At 41.8% G+C, this 25,497-nt stretch overlaps 1 protein-coding gene across 3 annotated transcripts in view; it reads right to left on the bottom strand.

Annotated features, from left to right (window-relative positions):
* Positions 1-5,473: 5,473 nt before the first annotated feature.
* Positions 5,474-25,497, bottom strand: part of ABCC5 (ATP binding cassette subfamily C member 5) — a 66,365-nt gene continuing 46,341 nt past the window's right edge. For all 3 annotated transcript variants that reach the window (XM_044673263.1, XM_044673264.1, XM_044673266.1), the window contains 7 exons: positions 23,616-23,705; positions 21,620-21,809; positions 19,299-19,458; positions 8,839-8,917; positions 8,451-8,564; positions 8,006-8,170; positions 5,474-6,946 (listed from right to left, as the gene is read on the bottom strand). In XM_044673263.1, coding sequence (XP_044529198.1) covers positions 6,845-6,946; positions 8,006-8,170; positions 8,451-8,564; positions 8,839-8,917; positions 19,299-19,458; positions 21,620-21,809; positions 23,616-23,705 — 900 coding nt within the window. In that variant the 3' untranslated portion in view covers positions 5,474-6,844. The remainder of the gene's footprint in view (positions 6,947-8,005; positions 8,171-8,450; positions 8,565-8,838; positions 8,918-19,298; positions 19,459-21,619; positions 21,810-23,615; positions 23,706-25,497) is intronic.

Raw genomic sequence — 25,497 nt, 5'->3', positions numbered from 1 at the left:
TCACTGCTCTATACTCTGTTACTTATCCAGGTAAGAATGCTTCTGTTAAATCAACCAACAATCAAAGACTATTAGACCAGGAATTCTTAATCTATGGGTATTGAACTTAAAATATCTACTTTGATAATAATATTTGAATATAATTGGTTTCCTTTGTAACCATATGTATTTTCTTTCATGCATTTAAAAGCATTGTTTTTTTTGTGTGTGTGTGTGTGATACCACTACTAGGTCTGTATCCCAAAGAAAGTCTTTAAAAGGGAGGGGGATGTACTTGTACAAAAATATTTCTAGCAGCTCTTTTTGTGGTGGCAAAGAATTGGAAACTGAAGGGATGTCCGTCATTTGGGGAATGGCTGAACAAATTATGGTATGTGTTGGTGATGGAATACTATTGTGCTGTAAGGAATGCCAAACAGGATGATTTCAGAAAGAGCCGGAAAGACCTACGTGAACTGATGCGGAGTGAAATAAGCAGAACCAGGAAAACATTATACACAGTAACAGCAATAATGTGGAATGATCAACTGTGAAAAACTTAGCTATTCTCAGCAATGCAATGATCCAGGACAATTCGAACAGACTTAGGACAAAGAATGCTTTCCACATCTAGAGAAAGAACTGTGGGAGCAGAAATGCAGATCAAAGCATACTGTTTTTCACTTGCTTATTTGGGTTTTTATTTTGCAATCTTGGTTTTATAAGATTATTCTCTTATAAAAATGAACAATATGGAAATATGTTTTGCATGATAATATACATATAACCTAGATCGAATTGCTAGGAAGAAGGGAGGGAGGGAGGGAGAGAAACAATTTGGATCATATAACTTCAGAAAACCTATATGGAAATTTATTATTGTGTTATTGGAATTTTGAGGTCTCTAATCTAAATTTCCCATGGACATTTCAGGGTCTTTGAAACTACATTTCCCATGATCCAACTGGCTTCCTGTCTTATGTGGTGATGTAAGACAGTTACATAATAACGTAGACAGAAGGATAAAAAACAAAGTGCCAATATTTGCACTCTCTCTTTTCTGGCTGAAGCAGCATGGTGGCAGAAGTAATGGAGGGTCTTTCAAACTGACATTTTTTTTTTAACCCTCACCTTCCATCTTGAAGTCAATAATGTGTATTGGCTCCAAGGCAGAAGAGTGGTAAGGGCTAGGCATTTGGGGTTAAGTGACTTGCTCAGGGTCACACAGGTAGGAAGTGTCTGAGGCCACATTTGACCTCCTGTCTCTACTGAGCCCCCTAGCTGTCCCCCTCTTTTCTTTTTAACAAGTAAATTAAGGAAAAGAAATGTATAGAGTTAAGTGACTTGCCCAGGGTCACACAGCTAGAAAGTGTCTGAGGCCAGATTTGAACCTGGGACCTCCCATCTCTAGGCCTGGCTCTCAATTCACTGAGCTACCCTGCTGCTCCCTATATTGACTCTTTACATGGCACATAGCTCCATTTTTCTAATGGCTACCAATAAATCTTTTAAGATCCTGCTATTTTTAAATCTATCCTTTTATATCTATTTTATTTCTTACATTTTATGTAATTGGTAAAATAAAATATCTTCATTAAGAAATAAAAACATTTTCTGAGAAGGGGTTTCACCAGACTACTGACACACAAAAGTTTGAGAAGTCCTGCTCTAAGCTAAATATGTTTTATTTTAATTTAGTTTTATCTTTATTTTATTCCAGTAACAAATTTAAACATACATTTTCCAGAGTTACACAATTCATGTTGTCTCCCTCCCCACTCCTGGAGTTGACAAGCAATTTCACTGGGTTATCCATGTATTAGAAACGTTTTATTATAAACAAAGTTCCTGAAAGCCATTTGGATGAAATTAATGTTGTTAATAAATATGTAATTAACACAATCAAAGAATCAAATGACATGAAATTAAAATGATTAATGATGGGAATCAATAATGCCACCCAGAAGGTATTGGGATTGGTTGAGGTGACTAATCATGCCCTGTGGCTTCCTATAAAATAGCTCTAGCCCCTTCGGATGGTAGGACTCTGAGAATCTGACATCTTAGGGTAGCACCTTCCAGCCAAATCCCAGAGAATGAATTGCTTGGGGGGCAGGGAGAGGGGAGCAAAACCCTGCCCTGGCCCTATCCAAGCTAGTGGTCAGTCTCCTTCCTCAGCCAGAACTTGCTTGACTAAGGGATAATCTTGCAAACGTCATCAAGTCAGAGGATTTGGGACTGGCTTTCCATGTCCTAGTTCTAGAAGTATCCCTGGAACAGTTGATAACGTCTGCATTGAGACTTGAGGACAAGCTGGATGTATGGAGGAAAAGTAGCTTCGAGACTCTATGAGGATGGATTGAGAGCCAGACCATGAGACGGGAAGTCCGGGGTTCAAATCTGGCCTCAGACACTTCCTAGTGTAGTGACCCTGGGCAAGTCACTTAACCCTCGTTGCCTAGCCCTTAGTGCTTGTCTGCCTTGGAAACAGTATTCAGGATGATTCTGAGATGGAAGGTGATGAGGATTTAAAAAACAAGACTCTATGAGAAGCCTGGCAGAAAAACTATGCGATACCTGAGGGTAAACGGCTTCAGGGAGCTCCATGTTTCCTCTTTGTAACGTGTCCTGTCCTTTTGGTCCCACAATCCCCTGGACTCTGCACAGAATTGAGGGGACGATGCTACAGACTCTAGAGGGCATAGTTTGTTCCCATCACTCTTACTGCTTGATGTAAACCCTCTCTAAAAGTCAAGTGTGGCCAACTAAAAGGAATTCCCATCACAACGGCCAACTATTGGCCACCCAGATACAGAATCCAGTTGTATCTGCCTGTCCTGTCTAATTTCTAGCTGGTGTGTCCTGTGGCATTGAGATCCCAAAGCTGAAGATAGAGGGGGCCTCCTGAGAGGATTGGAATGAATTCTTTTATAGGGAAGGGAATAGATTCAAGGTCTCAGGTGGCAAGTATCAAAGGTAAAGATTTGGAGCAGAAAGGAACCTTAGAAATCCAATCCTCTGATTTTACAGTTGAAGAAACTGAGTCCCAAGGGACTCAGTTACTAGGGATGGTAGATTTACAGCTGGAAGGGAACTTAAAAGTCATCTAGTCCAAAGTCTTCATTTTACAAATTGGGAAACTGAGGCCCAGAGAGTGTGTCCAAGATCACACAGGTAGTAAATGATTGTAGCGGGATTTGAACCTGTGCTCCTAATTCCACATCCATGTTCTTCTATCTATCCTAGCCAGGTGGTCAGCAACTCAGTGCTTCTGTGTTCCTGGCTGCTGGCACACAAATGCTCCTTAGCTGGTGAGTGGTTGGTCAACTCAGGATTTAAGCCACGGTCTTCTGACTCCAAATTCAGGATCGCCATGTGACGCCTCTGTTCTTCCTGCTGTCTGCATTGAAGGCTTTGAGCCAGTTTCCTTCCTGAAAAACCTCCAAACCACAAAGATCCTTCCTTTGCAACAACCACCAACAAGTGGGGTGGCCCAAAGATACTGTTGTGGAGAAGCAGTGTGGCCAAGTAGAATCCAAAAGATGCGGGTTCAAATTCTACCTTGGATGACCAGAGGTGAAATGTGTTGCCACTCACTTCCCGACAGAGCGGTTATAGGCTCAAGACGTGGAATGTTTGGACCGATTTTTGGATGTGGCCAATATGGGAACCTGCTTTGCTCAAGGATGCAGGTTTGTTAAGGTTTTATTTGTCTTTTTTCTTTCTCAGTTGAGGAAGTGGAAGACGGGGAGAGAAGAGAAATGCTAATAATTGAAAAACACTTTATTTAAAACATAACAAATTCCACCACTGCTGCTATGTGATTTTGAGTAAGTCATTTAATGCCTCTCTGCCTTGGCTCCTCAATTTGTAAATGGGGACCATGCCTAGAGTCATGATCTCGTAATGTTAAGAGGCAGCCAGATAGTGAAGTGGCTAGAGCTCTAGGCCTGGAGTCAGGAAGACCTGAGTTTAAATCTAGCCTCTAATACTCAGACACACTAGCTGTGTAATCTCACCCTCTGTCTGCCTTAGTTTCCTCCACTGTAAAATGGGGATCACAAGAACCCTTACTTCCCAGAGTTGTACGAATCAAAGGCAACAATATTTGTAGTGCTTAGTGCAGTCAGTGCCTGGCACTTAGTAGGTCCCTAATAAATGTTTGTTCTTACCTCTCAAATGAATCAGAACATTTTACAAACTTTGAATCACTGCCTAAAGGGTAGCTATCAATAGTCTCCTCACACAATATGCAGCATTAACGTGTGGCCTTGCTATTATACTTTTTTGCACACTTTAATGTAGTCGTAGATCCTAGGTTTCTTTTGTTACGATTATTATTTGTTTTAATAACAAATTCCCACATACGTTTTTCAACATTTTATGATCCATGTCGTCTCCTCCCTTCTTCCTTCCCTGCCCCCCCTCAGCTGGGTTCTATGTATATTATCACACAGAACATATTTCCACGTTATTCATTTCTGTAAGTGAATAATCTTATAGAAACAAAAGCCCAAATCACATACCCCAAAAAACAAGGGAGACGTCTGGTGCTTCCATGTGCAATTCTACTCCCACAGTTCTTTCTCTGGAGGTGGAGAGCAATGATCTGGGACAATTCGAAGGGACTTAGGACAAAGAATGCTCTCCACCTGGGGGTGGTGAGGTGGGGTGAGCAGAGCTGTCTCAGGCCTTTAGGTCATCAGAATTGGTCCAGTGGGTCCAGAGGGAAGAGTGCCATCAATGGGTAGAAGTGAAAGAAGCCCATTTAGGTTTAATGCCAGGAAGTTTCTGAATGACCCTAAAGCCAAAGGGGTGGCTGTGGGCAGCAGCAGGTCTCTTCACTACTTCAGAGCAAAAGGATGCCCATCCCTGACATATTGTAAAAGGGCTTTTTATTCCAATATGGCCTCTACCCTGAGGACCACTCCTCTGGCTTATCCTCTACTGTAGAGGCAAGCAGAAGTTTCTATGAAAAGAGGACATTAAATCCCCACCACCCCCTTGCAGCTCCCCCCACCATGTGCCATGCTCAAGGGGACCGTAGCTTCTGGAAAGATAAGTCGAGAGGCACATGCCTGCCAGGTCTCCTTGGGCCCTTATTTCAATGAGAATCTCATCAACCAGTGATTCCCAAACCCAACGCAAGCTATAGGGAGCTGGCAATCAGCCCCGGTGAAGGGACGACCTCACCAACTGACAAAATTAGGAGATCTTGGAGGATTTAAGGGCTGGCACATTTCTGATAAAACTCGAAAGCTTTTCTGTGAATTCCTCTCTCCCAACCCATCCAATGAAGTGGACTGAACTTAATCTGCTTCAACAAGAGTGCCCCAAGGGCCAACTGAGGCCTCGCAAGCCCCGACTGGTTCTTTTTCAGATATGGCTTCCTCCGTAAAGGTTCTGGTCCTGGCAGCACCCACCACAGCTAGGCCAGCCTCAGCAGGACCACTGCCCCCCAGCATCGCCCAGAGAAATTCTGGCACACACCAAGCACTTTGTAAAACCCAAAATAGTTTTATTTGTTACCCCCCCAGATCTTTGTCTCCACAAGGAATTTAGCAAACATGCTAAGGTTACAAATTGTCTAGCAGACAGTAACATGCAGTGCTGATCCCTCAGCCAATCACTGCTAGGCGAGCAGCAGCCCGTCCGTCTGAGCGAGGCCCCACGGGCCGGGACGGTTCCCAGAAATGTACTGTAGGTATCGTAGCACGCAGTCGTCAGCCACCGGAGGTAGGTCTCTTGACAGTTAAAAAAGGACAAACAAAGCAGCTTCTACTTCAGTGTGTGACGGATTCATGAGCAGGAGCTGTTCAATGTGTTGCAGGCTTTGGACTGAGACGATTCTTTACCGTAATAAAGAAAACAAAATCCTGAATTCTATCACAGAGTGGTGGAGTGGGGGGTCCAGGTGGGGGGCAACAGGAAAACTTCAATGTACCATCTGAAATTGCCCCCCTTGCACTCCCCCCAGCGGCAGCAAACACCCAGAGCCAGGCGTCCAGCCCAGCCAGGAGCTCGGGCAAGGAGGGCGCGTGATTCTTTGACAGCAAAGTGCATTCTCTCTGCCTTGGGCACTTCTGAGCTTCCTGTTCCTGATGGGAGCTGGAGGTTGAGCTGTTGGCCACCCCCCCCCCCCTTCCACTGTTACTGCTCCTTTAACCAGAGAGGCCAAGTGAAAACAGAAGGGGAAGCAGGAGCCCTGAGTGCTTCCAGTGGGGGCCCTACAGCCTCTCACGATGGCCTTTCCCATGACCCAGCCATTGGCAAGGCTGTTGGGAAGCCAAGATGGCAGACTGTGGAAGGACAGACCCTGCCACACTTGGATGTCCATTCTGACATGCAGAAAACTGCCATCATGAAGAAAGAGACCAGCTTTAAAAAAAGCAAATTGCCAACATTTATACAGCCTGAGAGCAAAACCAGATCTCAGTACAGCAAACTGTACAAAAGGGATAGAAAGGAGTTGCCCTATTAGCACAGTGCTTGTTTTAATAGAAAATAGAGCTTACATTTTCACCGTCGATATCGGCTATCTACAGAATTGTGTTGAGATAGAGCTACATGGATAAAGCTTCATTCTAGGCCTCTGAGACATTGATAGTAATGGTTCCCTGAACCTTTAGAGTGCAATTAAGGACAAAAACAGAGTTTAGTTTGTATGAATATGGAATAAATACAATAATTAAAACATGAATCTCCCTTATAGTGAAACACAAGCCAGTCTTGACTGCTGTGTCAAAATTTTAAAAATTGGGCAATGCAAGATCTGGGTTTCGATAGGAGGAAAAGTGATGCATTCCCTGCCCCAGGCAGGGGATGTTAGATGATGTTTCCAGGCAGCAGCACCCATCCATAGACATCAGCCTTTGACAGCAACTTTGTTCTCTGCAGCGGCAAACATGGCATAGAATCGGGAGCTATCATTGGACAAAAGCACGGACGGCGTGTCAAATTCCACCACCTAGAAAAGAGAAGCAGAGAGCATGGAGGGTTCACATCACAACTCAAAAACAGAACCCCCGCATGAGAGGCGGCCGGAAGCCTGGGCTGGGATCTCCTTGTTTCTTCCTCTCACCACAAGCCCAGCAGGCAGAGAGCTGGCCCTAACCAAGGACAGGGGTGACCCACATGTCGCCTCGGGACCTTTGGAGTTTCTTACTACCAGACCACAACATGGACAATGAGCTCCCGGCTTCTTCACAGCCTTGGCTACAGTCTTTCTTCAGTACTTTCTAACTGAAGGAGAAAGTAGGGAATGAATTCCCTCAAACCGGGGCTTACAGCAGAGCCACAGAGCACCAGCTGCCCACAGAGATCAGGTGGGCTAAAATCTCAGTCCTGGCCTGGTGCTCTCTCCCCTGGGATGACTCTGGTTAAGTTACTCCTTTACTTCCACTCTCCAGGCCCTGGTTTCCTCATCTAAAACATAAGGAAGTTGGACTTGAGGCTCTTGGAGGTCCTTTCCAGTTCTATATTCTACAAATCTTTGCTTTCTCCCATTTTGCATTTCTCCCAAGCACTCCTTGGTGATGGGCAGAGTTCTCTGACCAGAACACTTATTCTAAAAGAAATCTCACACACAAAGGACACTTAGTAAATACTAACTCAGGAGGCTGCTGGTATTCACACCAAAGAACACTCGTGTTCAAGTTAACTTTAGCATGGGAAGGAGAAGCTTCAGGATGCTGTTATTTCTTCCAAAACTCACCCCCATATACCCCTTTCACATCTAGGCAAGGTCCAAGTGAAGGATGCCCAAGCCTGACCCAAGGAAGGAGCCTTCCTGCACACTTCTGTGGACAAAGAGGCACAAGGCCCCTTAGAGGCCTCGTGAGATGCTGCCTGCCCTCCTGCTTTTTTTACCTTCAGGGCCTTAGGGCACAATCACCTCCTGGAGTATCACTGACCACACTGGGCCAGCAACATGTCAATGGAGAGACTAGGAATCTTCTCTTGGACCCTGTAGCATGGCTGAGGGGCACCATGCCAGGCTGGGGGCTCAGAGGGCTCAGTGCTCTACCTGTCCCTGCATCAGCACCATGATGCGGTCTGAGCCCAAGACAGTGTGCAGGCGGTGAGCAATTGTCAACATGGTGCAGTCAGCAAATGCCTCCCGGATGGTTTCCTGAATCAGTAAATCGGTCTCTGTATCCATGGCTGCCGTTGCTTCGTCCAGTATCAGAATCTGTCAAGGGGCCAATGGATGGTTATGGACCAGGAGAAACCTTTGGAGTTTTCCACAATTCAACATAGCAGCTAATGTGCGGTCCCCAAACAGGAGAACCTGCGAATTTCCTGAAGCACAAACTGGGGAAGTCAAATCTGGTAGCTTCTTCATTGGGGCAAACTGTCCAAAACTGCTGGCAGGTATGAAAGCTCAGGGGCCTCAAGTACTCTTGTACCAGCAGGGCAGCCAATTGCCCCGGGCATTCTCCCCGCCCTCCCTGGGGGAGCAGGGGCTTTACCTTGCAGCGTCGCAGCAGGGCTCTGGCGATGCACAGAAGCTGCCTTTCCCCCACCGAGAAGTTATCCCCGTTCTCCAGCACTTCAGACTCAAGTTTCAGAGGTAGCTGAGCAACCTGGAAGAAGAGGGAGGGATTGGCTCTGCCTCCTGGGCCTAGCCCAGAGTCTGTATGAGGAGCAGGAGGCAGATCCAAAGGGAAAGCAGGCAGCCTAAGCTGGCCCTACAAGCATGTGCTCAGAGGAGAAATGGAGGGGCAGGGGAGAGGGGTGCCATGCTCCTCTAGGACGTAACTACAGATGGGTGGCTGCCCATGTCCCCTGAAGCAGTCAGCAGTGAAGGTGGGGTACCCTCCCCCTCTGCTCTCCCCTACCACCTTCATCCCTACTTACACATTCTTTCATATGTGTCCTTTCTAGGGCATCCCAAATCTGGTCTTCACTGTACTGGCTAAAAGGATCCAAGTTGGACCTGGGCACAAAAGGGAGAAGAAGTAGAGTTGAAGGCTTTTGAGGCCCAACATGACCGTAGCCAGGGCTTCTCCAGGTAGTGGTGGGGGAGGCAGGCCGAAGGCACAAGTGAAAGCCAAGAAGTCACACAGTCCAGGGGACATCTATGCCTAAGAGCAACGTCACCTCTCAGAGAGCAGAAACCAAGTCTGATGTCATAGATGAGAATCAAGTCCTGTTCCCTATAAAAGGTCTCTACCCTATAGAAGTTCCTCTGCCAAAACACAACCATACACACACACATTGCCCTTCATGTTGCTAGCTTCTCTCCCAACTTCAAGGCACTTTCCCAATTCTTTCTATTCACGGTCCATTGTATTCCTCATCAGATCATCCTCAGGACTGTCTCCACACATAGACAATTCCTTAAAACTAGGTGATCAGACCCCCCCAACCCCACCCCAACAAGGACCTTCTCCACCTCTTCAGTCACACACCTAAGACAATTGGACAATTGGGTCTTGGGTGCCATTATCTCTTTCAGCTGTGACTTACTACAAGCTTGTGGCTTCCCCCTCCTCCCTCTTAATAAATGGCATTCTGCCTTAATCAAGACCTTCAAGGCCCTCGATTCAGAAAAAAAAAAAGCTTGAGAGAAGATGCTGGATTAGTTTTACCTTTGTATCACCAGAGCCTATCAGAGTGCCTGGCATAGAGCAGGTGCTTAAAAGACTTTATTAAATTGGACTGAGAGAAACCTGGGATGAGGGAGTCCTCGGACTGTGCCACTTAGCAGCCATGGATGCACAGGAATCACCTTCAGGCAGTGGTGGGGTATATCTTTGTACCCCAGGGCCCAGAAAAGGCATGGTGCTCACATACTACATACATCCTGAATGGTGAAGAAGCCTGAGAAAGGCTGAGACGAAAATGAGAGCCAGCCCTTTGATAGCTTTTTCAAGCATCCTCTCATTTGAATTTCCACAGCCTGTGAAGCAGGTGCGACAGATATCAACATCCTCTAGTTTACAGATGAGGAAACTGCAGCAGAGGTGAAAGGGATTTGCTCCTGAGCCCCTTCCACTAGTAAAATTCTTAGCTCCCTTGTTCAAGGCTCAACTCAAGAGACCACCCTCCTACCCAATGTCATTTCTCACTTGTTCAGTCCTTTCAGTCATGTCCCACTCTTTGTGATCCCAATGGTTTGGGGGTTTTCTTGCAGAGGTAATGGGGTGTTTGCCATTTCTTTCTCTAACTCATTTCATAGATGAGGAAATTGAGGCAAGCAGGGTGAAGTGACTTGCCCAGGGTCACACAGTCAAGTTAAGGGTCTGAGGACAGATTTGTACTAAGGAAGAGGAATCTTCCTGACTTGGGTCTTAGAGCCACTACAAACTGCATCTTATCTATATTTGTAGCTTTCTCCCCCCAAAACTCCTAAGCCAGAGAAAGATAAGGGTTTGTATTAAATGGATGGAGTTCCAACCTCTCTCTCACACACACACTCTTCTCAGAGCATGGGGTTCATGGAAGGAGAGAGCCCAAACCAAAAAGTACATCTAAATAGCTAAGGAAAAAGAAAAAAAGTAGCTCAAAATGCCCCCTTAGTGCCTCCTACTCTTTTTCCAAGGGAAGAAAGCCCTTCTGAGTTCCCCTGACTGGGCATCACAGAAGCCATACTGATTGCATTGGGTTTCATGCCTCCTAACCCATAAGTATAATCAAAGATGTAGGGCCTGACTACCTGTGTTAGCTTGACTCAAAATATCCATCTGGGGTAAATGGCAGATTAGCAATATTGGAAGCTGGAACTGCTCTGATAATCCTCTCAAACTAACCTTAAAATAATGCCTCAAAACGAATACTGAAGTTACAGACCCAACAAGGGGATGGAGTAAAGTAACTCTCTTGCTGAAAAAAACTTGAAAGGTAGGCAAAGATGATCTATTTCACAGGAAGAGTGGGGAACCAGAAGTAAAACTGTGCAGGAGTCCAGGCCAACCCTGTGCCCAAGCAAACTTTGAGACCCCAGGATCCTGCCTAACCAGCAGCAGAGCACCCCGCATCTATGGTGCTTGGCCCATTCAAGACTATGGTGAAATCCCTAACCCCAGGACAAGGTAGCTCACAGTACACTGATCCATGCAAGTCATCATTAGTCCCGAAAGGAGACTGAATCAGGAGCAGGAGGTTGGTTCCAGAGCTCCCAGCTCACAGGCTATATCACTATGGAAGAACTGAAATTCACCAAAGACCAGAACTATAGCTGAAAGAAGAAGCAAGGGAAAAAATAGAAGTTTAAGAGAAAAAGAATGCCTTCTTTACCCTGAGAACAGAGCCTACCTTTAAGATAAAAGTTAAAAGGAAAAAAAAAGGAAATGAGCGAACAGCAAAAGAAACACCTAATTAGAAAATTTTTGTGGATCCAAAGAAGAGCAAGGCACAGACTCAGCAGAGGACAGTAAGATCAAAGCAGCCACATGTAAAAAACTTCAAAGAAAAATGGGAACTGGTCTCAAATACTGGAAGAACTCAAAAACTAAAGCGAGACAGAAGAAAAATGGGGAAAAGAAATGGAAGAGGCACAAAAATTCAATGAAGAAAAGATTTCCATGAAAAGAAGAATTGACCAAATGGAATAGGAGGTTCAAAAGGTCATGGGAAAAAAAAATTCTTTTTTAAAAACTAGAATTGGGCAAATAGAAGTTAATGACTTCATGAGACATCAGGAAACAATAAAACAAAATCAAAAGAATGAAAAAATAGATGAAAAAACACCAACCTGGAAAATAGATCCAGGAGAGACAATACAAGAATTATTGGACTATCTCAAAGTCATGATAAAAAAAAAACAACCTAGACATCATATTATAAGAAATTATCAAAGAAAACTGCCCTGACATTAATGAAAAAGAGAGCAAAATAGAAATTGAAAGAATCCACAGATCACCTCCCTATTATAAATCCCCAAATGACAACTCCAAGAAATACTATAACCAATTTCAAGAGCTCCCAAGCCAAAGAGAAAATACTGCAAGCTACTAGAAACAATTCAAATATCATGGAGCCACAGTTAGGATTACATGGAATTTAGCAGCTTCTACATTAAAGGATCAGAAGGCTTGGAATATGATATTCCAGAAGGCAAAGGAACTAGATTTACAACCAATAATTAAAATTGACTATATATTCTTTCAGGGGGGAAAATGGTCATTTAATAAAACAGAATTTTCCAAGCATTCCTGATTGAAAGACCAAACCTAAACAGAAAATATGATGTCCAAAAAAGATTCAAGGGAAGCATAAAAAGGTAAAAATAAGAAAGAATATTTAAGAGACCCAATAATAAGGTCAAATTATCTATATTCCTACATGGGAAGATGATACTTGGAACTCTTGACATTTTTATCATTATCATAGTAGTGAGAAGCATACATAGATAGAGGGCATGGTGAGAGAATAAGCTGTTTAGGATGACATGCAAAAAAATCAATGGGTGAAAAAGAGGATTGCACAGGGGAAAAAGGGAAGAGAGAGGTAAAATGGGGTAAATTATATCACCTAAATAGGCACACACACACAAAAAGACCCCTATTACAGTGGAGGGGAGGACGAGGGTGGTGATAGGCAATGCTTAAACCTTACTCTCACTGGAATTTGCTCAGAGAGAGAATAACAAACTCATTAGGGTATAGGATCCTATATTACCCTATAGAGAAGTAGAAGGGGAATAAGAGAGGTGGTGGTAGGGAGGGAAGTAATATAAGGAAGGAGGAAGGGGGGGGGGTGACTAAAAATAAAACACTTGTGTAGAGGAAAAAGGTAAAAGGAGAAAGTGCAGGAATAAAGGGGAAAACAAGATAGAGGGGAATACACAGATGGTAATCATAACTGTCAATATAAATGGGATGAATTCACCCATAAAACAGAAGCCAAAATCAGAGTAGATAAAAAACCAGAATCCTATGATATGCTGTTTACAAGAAACACATTTGAGGGAGATAGACACACACAGAGTAAAGGTAAGGGGATGGAGCTGAATCTATTGGGCTTCACTTGAGATTAAAAAAAAAAAAAAAGCAGCAATAGCAATCATGGCCTCAGACAAAGCTAAAGCAAAAATAGATCAAATTAAAAGAGATAAGGAATGAAATTACATCTTTATAAAAGGTACTATAGATAATGAAGTAATATCAATACTAAATGGTATAGCCTCCAATTTTTTAAAGTAGAAATAACTATACTAGTGGGGGACCTCAACTTCTCCCTTTCAGATCTAGATAAATTGAACTGGAAAACAAACAAAAAAGAAGTAAAGGAAGTGAATGAAATTTTTTAAAAGTTAGAATTAATAGCTCTCTGGAGAAAACTGAATGGAAATAGAAAGGAATATATCTTATTTTCAGCAGTACATAGCACTAATACAAAAATTGACATGTATCAGGGGCATAAAAACTTTACAACCAAATGCAAAAAAACCAAAAACAATAAATGCATCCTTTTAAGGTCATAACTAAATTAAAAATTATAATCAATAAGGGCCTATGGAAAGACAAACAAAAATTAATTGGAAATGAAATAATTTAAAGCTAAAAAAGGAATGCATCAAAGAAAAATTTTAGAAACAATCATTTAGTGATTTCATTAAAGAGAATGACAATGAGAAGACAACAAATCAGAATTTATGGGATAGTCAAAGCAGTACTTAGGGAAAAATTTATATTCTTGAATGCTTATATCAATAAAGTAAGGGAAAAGGAGATCAATGAATTGGGAATGCAACTAAAAAAACTAGAAAAAGTGCAAATTAAAAATCTCCAATTAAAGACTAAATTGGAAATCCTAAAAATCAAAAGAGAAATCAATAAAATTGAAAATAAGAGAACTATTGAATTAGTAAATAAGACTAGGAGTTGGTTTTATGAGAAAAAACAACAAATAAAACAGAGCATTGGTTAATTTGCTTAAAAGAAAAATTAAATAACCAGTATCAAAAATGAAAAGGGTGAAATTCATATTCAATGGAGAAGAAAGTAAAGCAATCATTAGGAGCTATTTTGTCCAATCATGTGACAATAAATCTGAAAATCTAGATGAAATGGATGAATATTTACAAAAATATAAATTGCCAGATTAACAAAAGATAAAATAGAATACTTAAATAATCCCATCTTAGAAAAAGAAATTGAACAAGCCATTGATGAACTCTATAAGAAAAAATTCCCAAGGGCCAGATAGATTCACATGTGAATTCTATCAAATCCTTAAGAACAATTAATCAGATACTATATAAATTATCTGGCAAAATGAGCAAAGAAGGAATCCTACCTAGTTCTTTTTGTGAAGCAAATATAGTTTGTCAGGGAGACCAAAAACAGAAAGAAAATTATGGACCAATTTCCTTAATAAACGTCGATGCAAAAATTTTAAATGCCATCAAAGAGACTACAGCAATATATCACAAGGATTATTCACTATGATCAGGTGGGATTTATATCAGGAAATAAGGCTGGTTTAATATTGAGAAAACAATCAGCATAATTGACCTTATCAAAAACCAAACTGCCAAGGGCCATCAAACCCCATCCTGAATGACAAGGTCTCAAATGGGATCCTAGAATTACAGAGCGGATCCTAGGGAGGATGGTTACCCCCACTCAAGATCCCCCTGCGTGACTTCTCTCTTATTAACACTCCTTATTGGAATTATTGTGATCAATAATGTCTCTATTCAGCCCCAGGAAAATACAGAAGAATAGTAAAGGCTATTACCAGAGCTTTTACAGACCCCCTACAGACTCCTAGGAAATTCCCACCTTTACATATATTAATACAGAAATTCCCCTAAAAATCTCTCTTCAACAAACCAGCAATTACTACTGAGTTAACATTAAAGATTTTAAAACCCCCAAAAAACTGCACTTTAGAATTCTCAATTCCCATACACAGAAACTTGGAGGATTGCCCTCAAGCTTCCCTGGATCCCCTTGATGTGGAATGCTAACACAGAGAGAAGGGAGGTCAAGGGATGAAAAATTAGAGCAAGTTACCTCTGAACTATTCTCATTAAACTCCAGAGCTCAAAGAACAGAACAAACTCCCTTTGAAAAATATTGAAAAATGAAAGGTTACTATTGAAACAATATTCAGACCAGGTTGGGATTATTGTATCTTTTGAATTCTGATTTATAATGTAATTGTATAATCAACTAGCATAACAAATCATAACTGATTAATTATACATGTGAACAGAGCAAAGAACAATCTTTCTTGACTTGACTGAACAAAATGTAATTAACCATTGTACTCAGCTGTAATGCAGCTATACCTTGCAGGTGGGTGGGAAAAAATTTTCCAGCCCAATCACATGCAATGAACATTTCTTGCCAAGCTTTTGCATCCTTTGTATAATCAAAGAAAATACAATAATTAAGAAATGTCAATAAAATTATTTTGTAATTCAGTAGAAGTTAATGTATGACTTAATCTCTAAGAAAAGATATATGGTGAGAATGAAACATGTATGTAATCTTAAGAAAAGAGCATAAAAAATAAAGCCAGCCCAAGGTTGACCAGAACAGTCTTTGGGATACATGATTGAAATGCTGACTGTATCTATTCATTTTAATCCGCCGATGCTGTCAAACCCCATTGAGCCCCTGGACCAGCGGAGAGCAGGCTCCTCCCATCAAACTAACAGAAATCATATGATTATCTCAATAGATATACAAAAAAGCCTCCGACAAAATGCAACACCCATTCCAATTGAAAACACTAGAAAGCATAGTAATAAATGGGTCTTTACTTAAAATAGTATTAGCTTTAGCAATAAGAAAAAAGAATTGAAGGAATTAAAATAGGTAATGAGGAAACTAAACTAGCACTCTTTACAGATGATATTGATGGTATTACTTAGAGAATCCTTGAGAATCAACTAAAAAAACTAGTTGAAATAACTAATGACATCAGCAAAGCTGCAAGATAAACCCACATAAATCATCAGTATTTCTATAATTATCAACAAATTCCAACACCAAGAGTTAGAAAGAGAAATTCCACTTAAAATAACTCTAGACAAGATAAAATACTTGGGAATCTATTTGCCAACACAAACATAGGAATTATATGAACACAATTACAAAAATTTTTTCACACAAATAAAGTTAGATTTAAACAATTAGAAAAACATTAATTGCTTGTGGGTAGATTGAAGCCAATATAATAAAATAACAATCCTACCTAATTTACTTATTCAGTGCCATATCTACCAAATTAACAAAAAACTATTTTGCAGAAGAAGAAAAAATAACAAAATTCACCTGGAAGAACAAGAGATCAAGAATATCAAGGAAATTAATGAAAAAAAAAAGTGTGAAGCAAAGTGGCTTAGTAGTAGCAGATCTTAAAACTGTACTATAAAGCAGTAATCATCAAAACAATCTGGTACTGACTAAGAAATAGAAGGCTGGACCAATGGAATAGATATGTGGTAAATGAGCTCAACATTTTAGTTTTGATAAATCCAAAGATCCCAGCTTTGCGGGGTAAGAACTTACTATATGACAAAAACTGCTGGGAAAACTGGAAAACAGAATGGCAGAAACTAAGGTATAAACCAATATCTCACATTTAAGATAAGGTGAAAATGGGTATAATTTAGACATAAAGGGGGCTACGAAAGTAAATGAGGGAAACATGGGATAGTTTACTTGTCATATTGAAAAAGGGAAACATTTAAGACCAAACAAGAAATGGAGGACATTACAAGATGTAAAATGAATAACTTTTGACTATGTTAAATTGAAACATTTCTGTACAAACAAAACCAATGTAATCAAAACTAGAAGGAAAAGAATTGGGAAAATTTTTATAACAAATTTCTCAGATAAAGATCTCATTGCTCAAATACATAGAGAACTAAGACAAATTCATAAGATACAAACCAAATAGTCCCCAATTGACAAATTGTCAAAGGATAGGAATAAGCAGTTTTCAGATGAAGAAATCAAAGTTATCAATAATCATACAAAAAAAGTTCTAAATAACTCTTGATTAGAGAAGTGCAAATTAAAATAACTCTGAGGTACCACCTCACACCTATCAGATTGGCCAATATGACAGACAGTAAAGGAAAGTGATAAATATTGAAAGGGATGAGCAAAATCGGGACACTGTTACATTGTTGGTGGAGTTGTGAACTGATCCAAACATTCTGGAGTGCAATTTGGAACTATGCCCAACCGCCATAAAACAATGTATAACCTTTGATCCAGTACTACTACTAGGTCTGTATCCCAAAGAGATTAAAAAAAGAGATAGGGGTGGGGAGGTAGTGAAAGACCTACTTGTACAAAAATATGTATAGCTGCCCTTTTTGTGGTGGCAAAGAACTGGAAATTGAGGGGATGTCCTCAGTTGGGGAATGGCTGAAAAAATTGTGGTATATGATAGTGATGGAATAATACTATTGTGCTATGAGGAATGATGAACAGGATGATTTCAGAAAGTGGGAAAGACCTACACGAAATGATGCAGAGTGAAAAAAACAGAACCAGGAGGACACTGTACATATTAACAGCAATATTATGGAATAATCAAATGTGATAGACTTTGTCACTCCCAGCAATACAATGACCCAGGACTTCTGAGGGACTTATGACAAAGAATGCTCTCCACCTCCAGAGAAAGAACTGTTGGAGTTGGAATGTAGATCAAAGCAGGCAATTTTTCACTTTCATTTATTTTTATCTGGGTTTCTGATTTTGGGTTTTGTGATTATTCTGAAGAAAATGAACAATATGGAAATATGTTTTGCATGATAATACCTGCATAACCCAGACTGAATTGCTTGCCAGCTCTGGGAGGAGGGAAGGAGGGAGATAATTTGGATCATATAACTTTGGAAAACTTAAGTGGAAATTTGTTTTATGTAATTGGTAAAAGAAAATATCTTTATTATAATAAAAACCTGACTGTGTCGCCCACAGAATTTTTTGTTCATATCCACCTGACAGCCTGGCCCAGCAGCACCCTTAAACCTGACCCCTGAAAGTCAAGGCCTAGGGCAGAGGCCCCCAAGACAATCTACTAATAAGCAAGACCTCCACACAAAGGAGTACTATCGAGCAAGCTGCCAGGTAGAGGCTATGCCCCAAGAATCTAACAGGAAAATAAAAGCCCGTGACTGCTATTGGTTGTCTCCCCTATTGTCCAACCACTGGAACAATGACTGCACAAGTCAAAGCCACTACATTTCGGCCATCAAGCCGTGGGCACCTGTGAGGCCATATCCTCTCCTGCTCAGTGGTTTGCTTCAAAGAGGTGGATTAAAAATTAGATGCTTTCCTCTTTCAAAGTAGAAAACATTCATGCAAGTCCTGCACTTATGATGCTCCTAAACTCATCTTACCTCCCCCACTATGAGGTACTCAGGGAAGACCCCCACCTTCTCTTCCCAGCTGTGGCTCTTCCCTGGTTTCAGCCTCTTTTGTCCTGCCCCCCAAATGAGCCCTCACTGCCTCGGGGCTGGACTCTGCCCATACCCCAAGTGGTATCCATGTCTGGGTCTGGGAGCTTCTTCCTTCTCTGTTCCATCCTTTCTGAAGCTCTCCATAACGACCTTCCTCTTTTAACAGAGCTCACCCTATTACTCTTCTGAAAATCTTCCAGTGGGTCCTTCTTGCAGCTAGGATATAAACTCCTTAAAAAGTGAAATTTGAAGCTCCCTAGGCACTGGCTCCCATCTGCCTTTGCAAGCTTTTTTCCTCTAGCTCCCTTCACATATTTACTCTACCTCTCAGCCAAACTAAACTAATAACTCCAATTCTTTCCTTTTGCCTTCAAGGTATGGCTCAAGTGCTACCTTCTCCAGGAAGCTTTTCCTGCTTTGATCCCCACAGCTCTTCTTTCCTTCCCCGAACATGTTGCCATTTTCTCTTTTTGGCCCCCTTCCACCCAGGGTTTGACTTATACTTACTTACCTGTCAGGTTTTCCCCTCTTCTGTGGGGGAGAGATTCCTCTTCCCCCTCTATCCTGCTCCCACCCACAGCCTCTAGGGTTCACCGGTATTCCTCTTAGTAGCCTCAGCTTCTCAGGATGGACTCTGCACACAGTAGGTGCTAGATGAATATTGGTCATTTGCCAGATTGACTCATCTTCTGTTCCTGGCTGATAGCTAAACCCTCCATCATAGCCATCCTTCCCCTAAACCTGCCTTTCGATGCCCTACCTATCATTCAAGGCTGACCTCACATCACAAAGAAAGCTACCAAGTAGAGAGTTGTCCAGGGCCCAGTGCACAATCAGATGAAAACAGAGCCCAGAAAAGAAGACAATTCAGTATTTCCCTGAGTTCTTACAGCAACTTCTCTGGGTCTCCTTGCCCTTGCACACCCTTCCTCACCTGACTGTGCCACTGAACAACACTGGCTCCTGAGGAATGATGGAGAGTTTGCTGCGGAGATCAGCAAGGCCAATATCATTGATCTTCACCCCATCAATTCTGATGCAGCCTCCTGAAAGCTCTACCAGGCGGAAGAGGGCCATCCCCAGAGAGGATTTCCCTGGTGAAAACACAAGAAAATGGGAAACAGCCATTTAATTCTCATCTCCTTCAACAAGATCAGAAATCCTTTTTGCTCAAATTCTCTTTAACTGTTAACCATATTAAAAAGGCTAATAAAAACCATCCAGAACTCTTGGCAGAGGAAACAACCAGAAGCGCTCAGTTTCTGCTCTGCTGTGGAGCCTGTTTCTGAACAGAGTGTGACAGAGATCAAGTGCAGGGGAAGATTGTCTCATTGTTCTTCTGAGGATCAAGAGGGTTGAAAAGCCGTTTTCATTAAGAAAAAGACAAGGATTTCCTACTTCTCCAGGGGGCTTGGAGGGAGCAGCATGGAGTGGTCGGTAGATGGAGTCAAAGGGAATGATTTATTTTCTTTGTCTATTTTGAGGTAATCAGTCAAGAAACCCCTACTTAACACTTTGTTAGCCATCAAATAAGAGAATTCACAAGTCCCTTAGAGAGCTCCACCCTTTTAACTCTGTCAGAAACTTGTGAATACTTTGATAAGAGTTTGTACTCTCAGAGGATGAGAGGTGACTACCCCAGAGGCCCTGCCCCTGGCCAATGCTAGGCAATTTGGAAGCTGTGATTGGCCCCTGTGAAGAGGGGAAGGGACAGGAAGTGGTGAGGAAAAAGAACTACAAAAAGTACAGAACTTCCTGTCCTCATCACTTCTCCTTTGGACTTCTCAGGACTTCTGGCTTGGAGAGATTCCTGCCTTGGTGCCTCTGCGAGGAGAACCTCTCTGCTCATTGGTGCTTCGGTGGGACACTCCCTTCAGCATAAGTTCTATGGAGAGACTCTTTTCCTTGGATCCTGCATAAGCTTGCTGGGAGTGACTTGGACTTCCATGTGGAGACTGGAACTTTGTCAGGAAGTGAGCTGAATTTCATTGGCTCAGCACTTAGAGTAGGCTAGGCAATTTCTTACTTCTTTCCCTCCTACATTTAATACTTCAACTCTTTCTCTTCCTCGCTATAAATAAAAGCTGCTAACAGTTTTTTTCTGGCTTACAGATAATATTTTGAATTCAATGACCACAACACTGAATTTATAACTTTCTTATTTAGTCAAAACCCCAATTTAACCTTTACAATGGAGGGAGACTGGATCTTCTAATTTTATTAACTAACTTTATCATTCTGTGAAATGAATCCTCAAGACCCTGAACACAAAGGACTGAGCTGAAGTTACCAGGGAGGAAGGGCACTGACCAAGTCTAGCAGAGGTTGAGAGAAAGGACCAAGGACAAGGGATGAGCAAACAAATGGAAAGAAAATATTTAGGAGAACTTAATAGATCTGAGAAAACACAGGGAAAATTCATGGTTCAATCTGAGAAGCTTGAAAACCTTGTGGTTGGCAGCTCACACTGGTGACTGGAGGGCACACGAGCTACAGGCTCAGGCCACATCTAAAGGCCTCCTCTGGACAGTGAGTGAGCTGGTGTGGCTGGCCAGAGGCAGCCTGTGCAGTCAGGACACCAAACTCTGACCATCTCATTTGTAAAAGAATACCTGTGGCACTTAGCTCCCCCATGCTGTCCATGTCTCACTGAGATCATGTCTGTGCTGGGCCAAGTAAGTGATGGTTTTGTAACATGGAATAAGGTTTTATATTTATATTTATATAAGGGTTTATGGAAATGGGTTCCCAAGATAAGAGGCGCAAAGTAAGGAATGGGGAGACAAAGAGGGTGGGGAGGCAGTGTAAGGAAAGACTACAATAAGCTTTCAAAGCCAAGCTGGTCCCCAGAAATGCCTGGATGAAGCTGAGGGTTCATGTTCAAGCTTGAAGTCTGGGTGCCCAGGGACTTGTCTGGCCTTTTGGAGGTACCCAAGGTAGAAGGGGTGTGTGTATGTCTGTCTGGCTATCTGTTGGGGGCAGGAGAGTGTACCCAGATGAGGCCTTGGCCTTTTATCTGGGGGAACTCAAGTTCAAGACCCCAGAGCAGGCCTATCTCTCTTCAACACCCAACTCATGTTGACGTGGACATCAAATCTGAGTTAATTCTGCATACCATTCTGAGGCCATCTCATTTGGGGACCTGGACCACAAGATCCAAAAGGCCTAACATCAAACGCCCAAAATGGAGATGTAAGTGGAGCCGAGCCAGAGCCAACTTCGGAATGTAAAGAGAAGGGAAATGAGCTTTCTTACCTGAGCCTGTCCGTCCCACGATGCCAATCTTCTCCTTGGGTTTGATGGTGAAAGATACTTTCTTTAAGACCAGAGGGAGGTTCTCTCGATACCTCATCTCTGCATTCTCAAAGACGATTTCTCCTTCCTGAGGCCAGTCTGGAGGGGGAGTCTTGTTTTTAATTCGAGCAGGTGCTTCCAACGCAAGAGTCTAGAGAAACAACAGGTTCTTTAGAGCAAGCAAAAACCCTGAGAATAATGGCAGGCCTCACAGCCTAACACCAGCAGCCAGAACTCCCACTGAGAAATAAATCCTCCCAGCCTTTAAATACTTTCCCACCATAGATGCAAGCCTGTAAAATATAGAAAAATGGAGTGATGTTCCAAGAGTCAGGGGACCTATCCTGTAGTAGTTGCTACCTGGCCCTACTGGGCAGGTCACTCATTTCTGCTTTCCAGTCCTGATTTTCTTCATGCTTTGAACTAAATGAATTCTAATATTCCTTCCAATTTTAAAACAGTAAAATTTGTGATTGGAAAGGCAATCCTTACCAACAGTGTTTCAGACCCTGATGTGGTACCCTGAAACCACAGTCTTTATACCATAAGATGCTCACAGCTCAGCATCTGGTCCTGAGACTCAGAGTGGTGGAGGCACTGAAACACTGAGTCAGAGGCTAAGAAGAGAGCTGGGAATTCAAGTCGGGGCTACAGAATTAGAACATGAGACACATGGCTTGAGGGAGTTAAGACATAAGAGCCTAAAGGCATGAATTCTAGGAAATCAAGGTCCTAGAAAGCAAGGTCAGAAAAAAATATATACACCTGTGCTTGTTTTTATATGCAATAACAGTCTGGAACTGATATCCAGAATGAGAGGAGCAACACAATTCTATGGGTCAGGTAATCAAAGCTTGTCATTTAGTAAAAGCAGTGAATCTTCCCATCTTAAGGACCTGTGGGCATGGCTTCCACAGGCGTGTCCCCAAACTTGTCCTTAAAGGGTCATTCAAATCAACAAACATCTACTGATACCAGCAGTGTGGAAGCTGGGGAGCAGGGAATGAGATAACGAGGGCCTGGTTCATGCTCTCATGGAGTTGATAAATGAGATGAAACAGACCTAAATACAAATGCAGGTGAGGGAAAACACGGGATGTGTGTCTGTGAGCTGGCAGTTTCCAAGGTGTGATTTGTTTTTCTTTCAGAGGCACACAGCCATCAGTTTTCCTGGTCTAGCTAACCCCCACCTAGTCACCATTTCTAACCCTGTTTCTATGGAAAAGCCAACTGACATTACAACTTGGGTCTCTAGAAACACATCCTTCCTGTTATGGCATTTGAAGCAAGAACTACCTTGACTGTTTGAGGGAATATCTACTGAGCACCTTGAGAGAAGGTTCTTCACTCTGGAACAAAGGGTTGTCATCCCTCAAAAGGTGACAGCTCTAGGACCTAGGATACTCCTTTAAGTATCATTCATTCATAAAACAGGTGCTAAGATGCCTGTGAAAATTATCCTCTTATGACATCTATAAAATTTAAGCATTGATAAGTGAATAATAAAAGGCTAAGGGAACAACTATTTTAAATTGACTGATTCTACTAACAAGAAGCATGTTAGAGCCTACATTAAAGCCGAAGTCCCCCTAGTATATGATAATCATTTCTGGTTGCTTCTCACTAAAACATCCCACATATGCTAAGAAACACAAATCTGGAATGGAATCCAGCTGACATTTACTGACTAATTTCAACATTAGTCAACTGGCTAAGATTCAAAATGATGTGAGGAAAAGATTGATTTAAAATATTGTTATATAAGCCAAGTTACCCAAGACTGATCACATTAGCCAGTCAATCTCAATCTGAGACCCTGAGCACTGTGGCCTTTCTCTTCTCTGTGGCAGATACCATACACAGAACAAAGTATGGCCAAAAAACTGATTTTTCTGGCTATACATTTTATGGCGGCCACGTCCACAGGAAAGGAAAGACCAACTCTAAAATGGCTGACCTTAATATAGTGATTAATCCTTTCCACTGATGTGAATCGAGCTTCTGTCTCTGATGCCAACCGAACTGTAAACTGGAAGAGGCCAGTCAGCTGTTGATGAGAAAAGATGGCAAACATGAAGGGGACAGTTTCAGAAAAACCTGGAAAGATATGGATAAACTGATAGGAAATAAGGTGAGCAGAACTGGAACAATCCACGCACTAGCAGCATGATAAAAATAATCCCAAAGATGCGTCTGCCTCCAGAAAGGTGATAAGACACAGAAGCATATTCTTTTCCTCTTTATCTTTTTCTTGATTTCCTTTCAAAACCTGGCTAATGCAGAAATCTGTTTGCATGAATTCAGGTTTGTCCTGGGTTTCATTTTTCTTGCTTTCTCAACAAATAACAGGAACGTGGAACTGAAAATGAAACTGAATTTGTAAAGATGCCTTTTATTACTCCTTAATTCCCACTCTAAGTGAGCTCCTTTCACTTAGCAAGGGGACCAGTTCTGTCTAAACACAATTTTTCCAGATAGAAAGGAAATCCCTTCAAGTAGGATGACCCCTCCATACTGATTCTATGCATCTTTCTATTCTTTTTGTAAATCAGATGCAAATTTGTCCCTAGCTGTAGGGGTACCAATTTTCTATGCAGACCCACATTCCTATTATCTTAGAGAGCCTGAGTAACACCATCAGACTTTCTTTCTTTTCTCTTTTTTTAAACTCTTACCTTCCATTTTAGTCAATACTGTGCATTGGTTCTAAGGCAGAAGAGCAGTAAGGCCTAGGCAATGGGGGTGAAGTGACTTGCTCAGGGTCACACAGCTAGGAAGTGTCTGAGGTCACATTTGAACCCAGGATCTCCCATCTCTAGGCCTGGCTCTCAATCCACAGAGCCACCCAGCTGCCTCCCTCCCTTCCCCCCATCAGGCTTTCTAAAGAAGTGTTTCTCCTAAGTTTCTCTTTAGTGACATACTTTGTTTACATCATATTTGTAGATTACTCAGACTACTTCATGCGAGATGAGAAATCTTGTAGGGAAAACTAAGTACAACTTCATCTGGAAGTGTATTCTGTTTTTTTCACTATTTTCTCTTTTCTCCCCACTGCTATGGAAAGGGAAAAAAAAAAAGAGAAAATCAGTGTCTTATAATAAATAGATAGATGTAGTCCAGCAAAGCAAATTCCCTCAAACATTTATGCCTCATCCTGGATCCTAAATCTGTCACCTTTGTATTAATGGAGAATTCATTTCATCTTCAGTTCTCTGGAATCATGGGTGGTCACTATACTGATTCTATTCTTACAGCTTTCCAGCTGTTATTTTTGTATAAATTATCCTTCCAGTTCTGTTCATTTAATTCTTTATCAGTTCATAAAAGCCCTCAGAGATGTTCATTTTTATTGTTTTTCAAATACTGAAGTTATAGAATTGTTCTTTGGTTCTGCTCCCTTCACTCGGTACCAGTCCATCTAAGTCTCCTTGTCATTCTGCAATCAGTGGCTTCATTTCTTATCACACAGTAGAATCCATCACATTCAGAGACTTCAACTCACTCAGCTATCCCCCAACGGACAGGCTCTCATTAGTTTCCAGTTAGTTTTGTTTTACCACCACAAAATGAGCTACATTATAAATATCATTGTACGTTTAGGCCTTTTTCTTTTCTCTTTAATCTCTTTTGGGTATAGGCCCCCTGCAGGGTCACAGAGTATGGTTTATTTAACAATTTCTTGTGTATAATTCCAAACTGTTTTCCAGAATGGTTGTATGCATTCACCAATCCACCAGTAATGCAGTAATGTGCCTGTTTTTCATAGACCCTCCAACATTGATCATTCCCTGCCCCCCCCCCCCCATCTTTGCCACTCTGCTGGGTGTGAAGTAGAATCT

This window comes from Gracilinanus agilis, chromosome 4 (genome assembly GCF_016433145.1).
Source record: "Gracilinanus agilis isolate LMUSP501 chromosome 4, AgileGrace, whole genome shotgun sequence".
NCBI classification, from domain to species: Eukaryota; Metazoa; Chordata; class Mammalia; order Didelphimorphia; family Didelphidae; genus Gracilinanus; species Gracilinanus agilis.
This window is presented reverse-complemented; position numbering and strand designations above follow the sequence as displayed.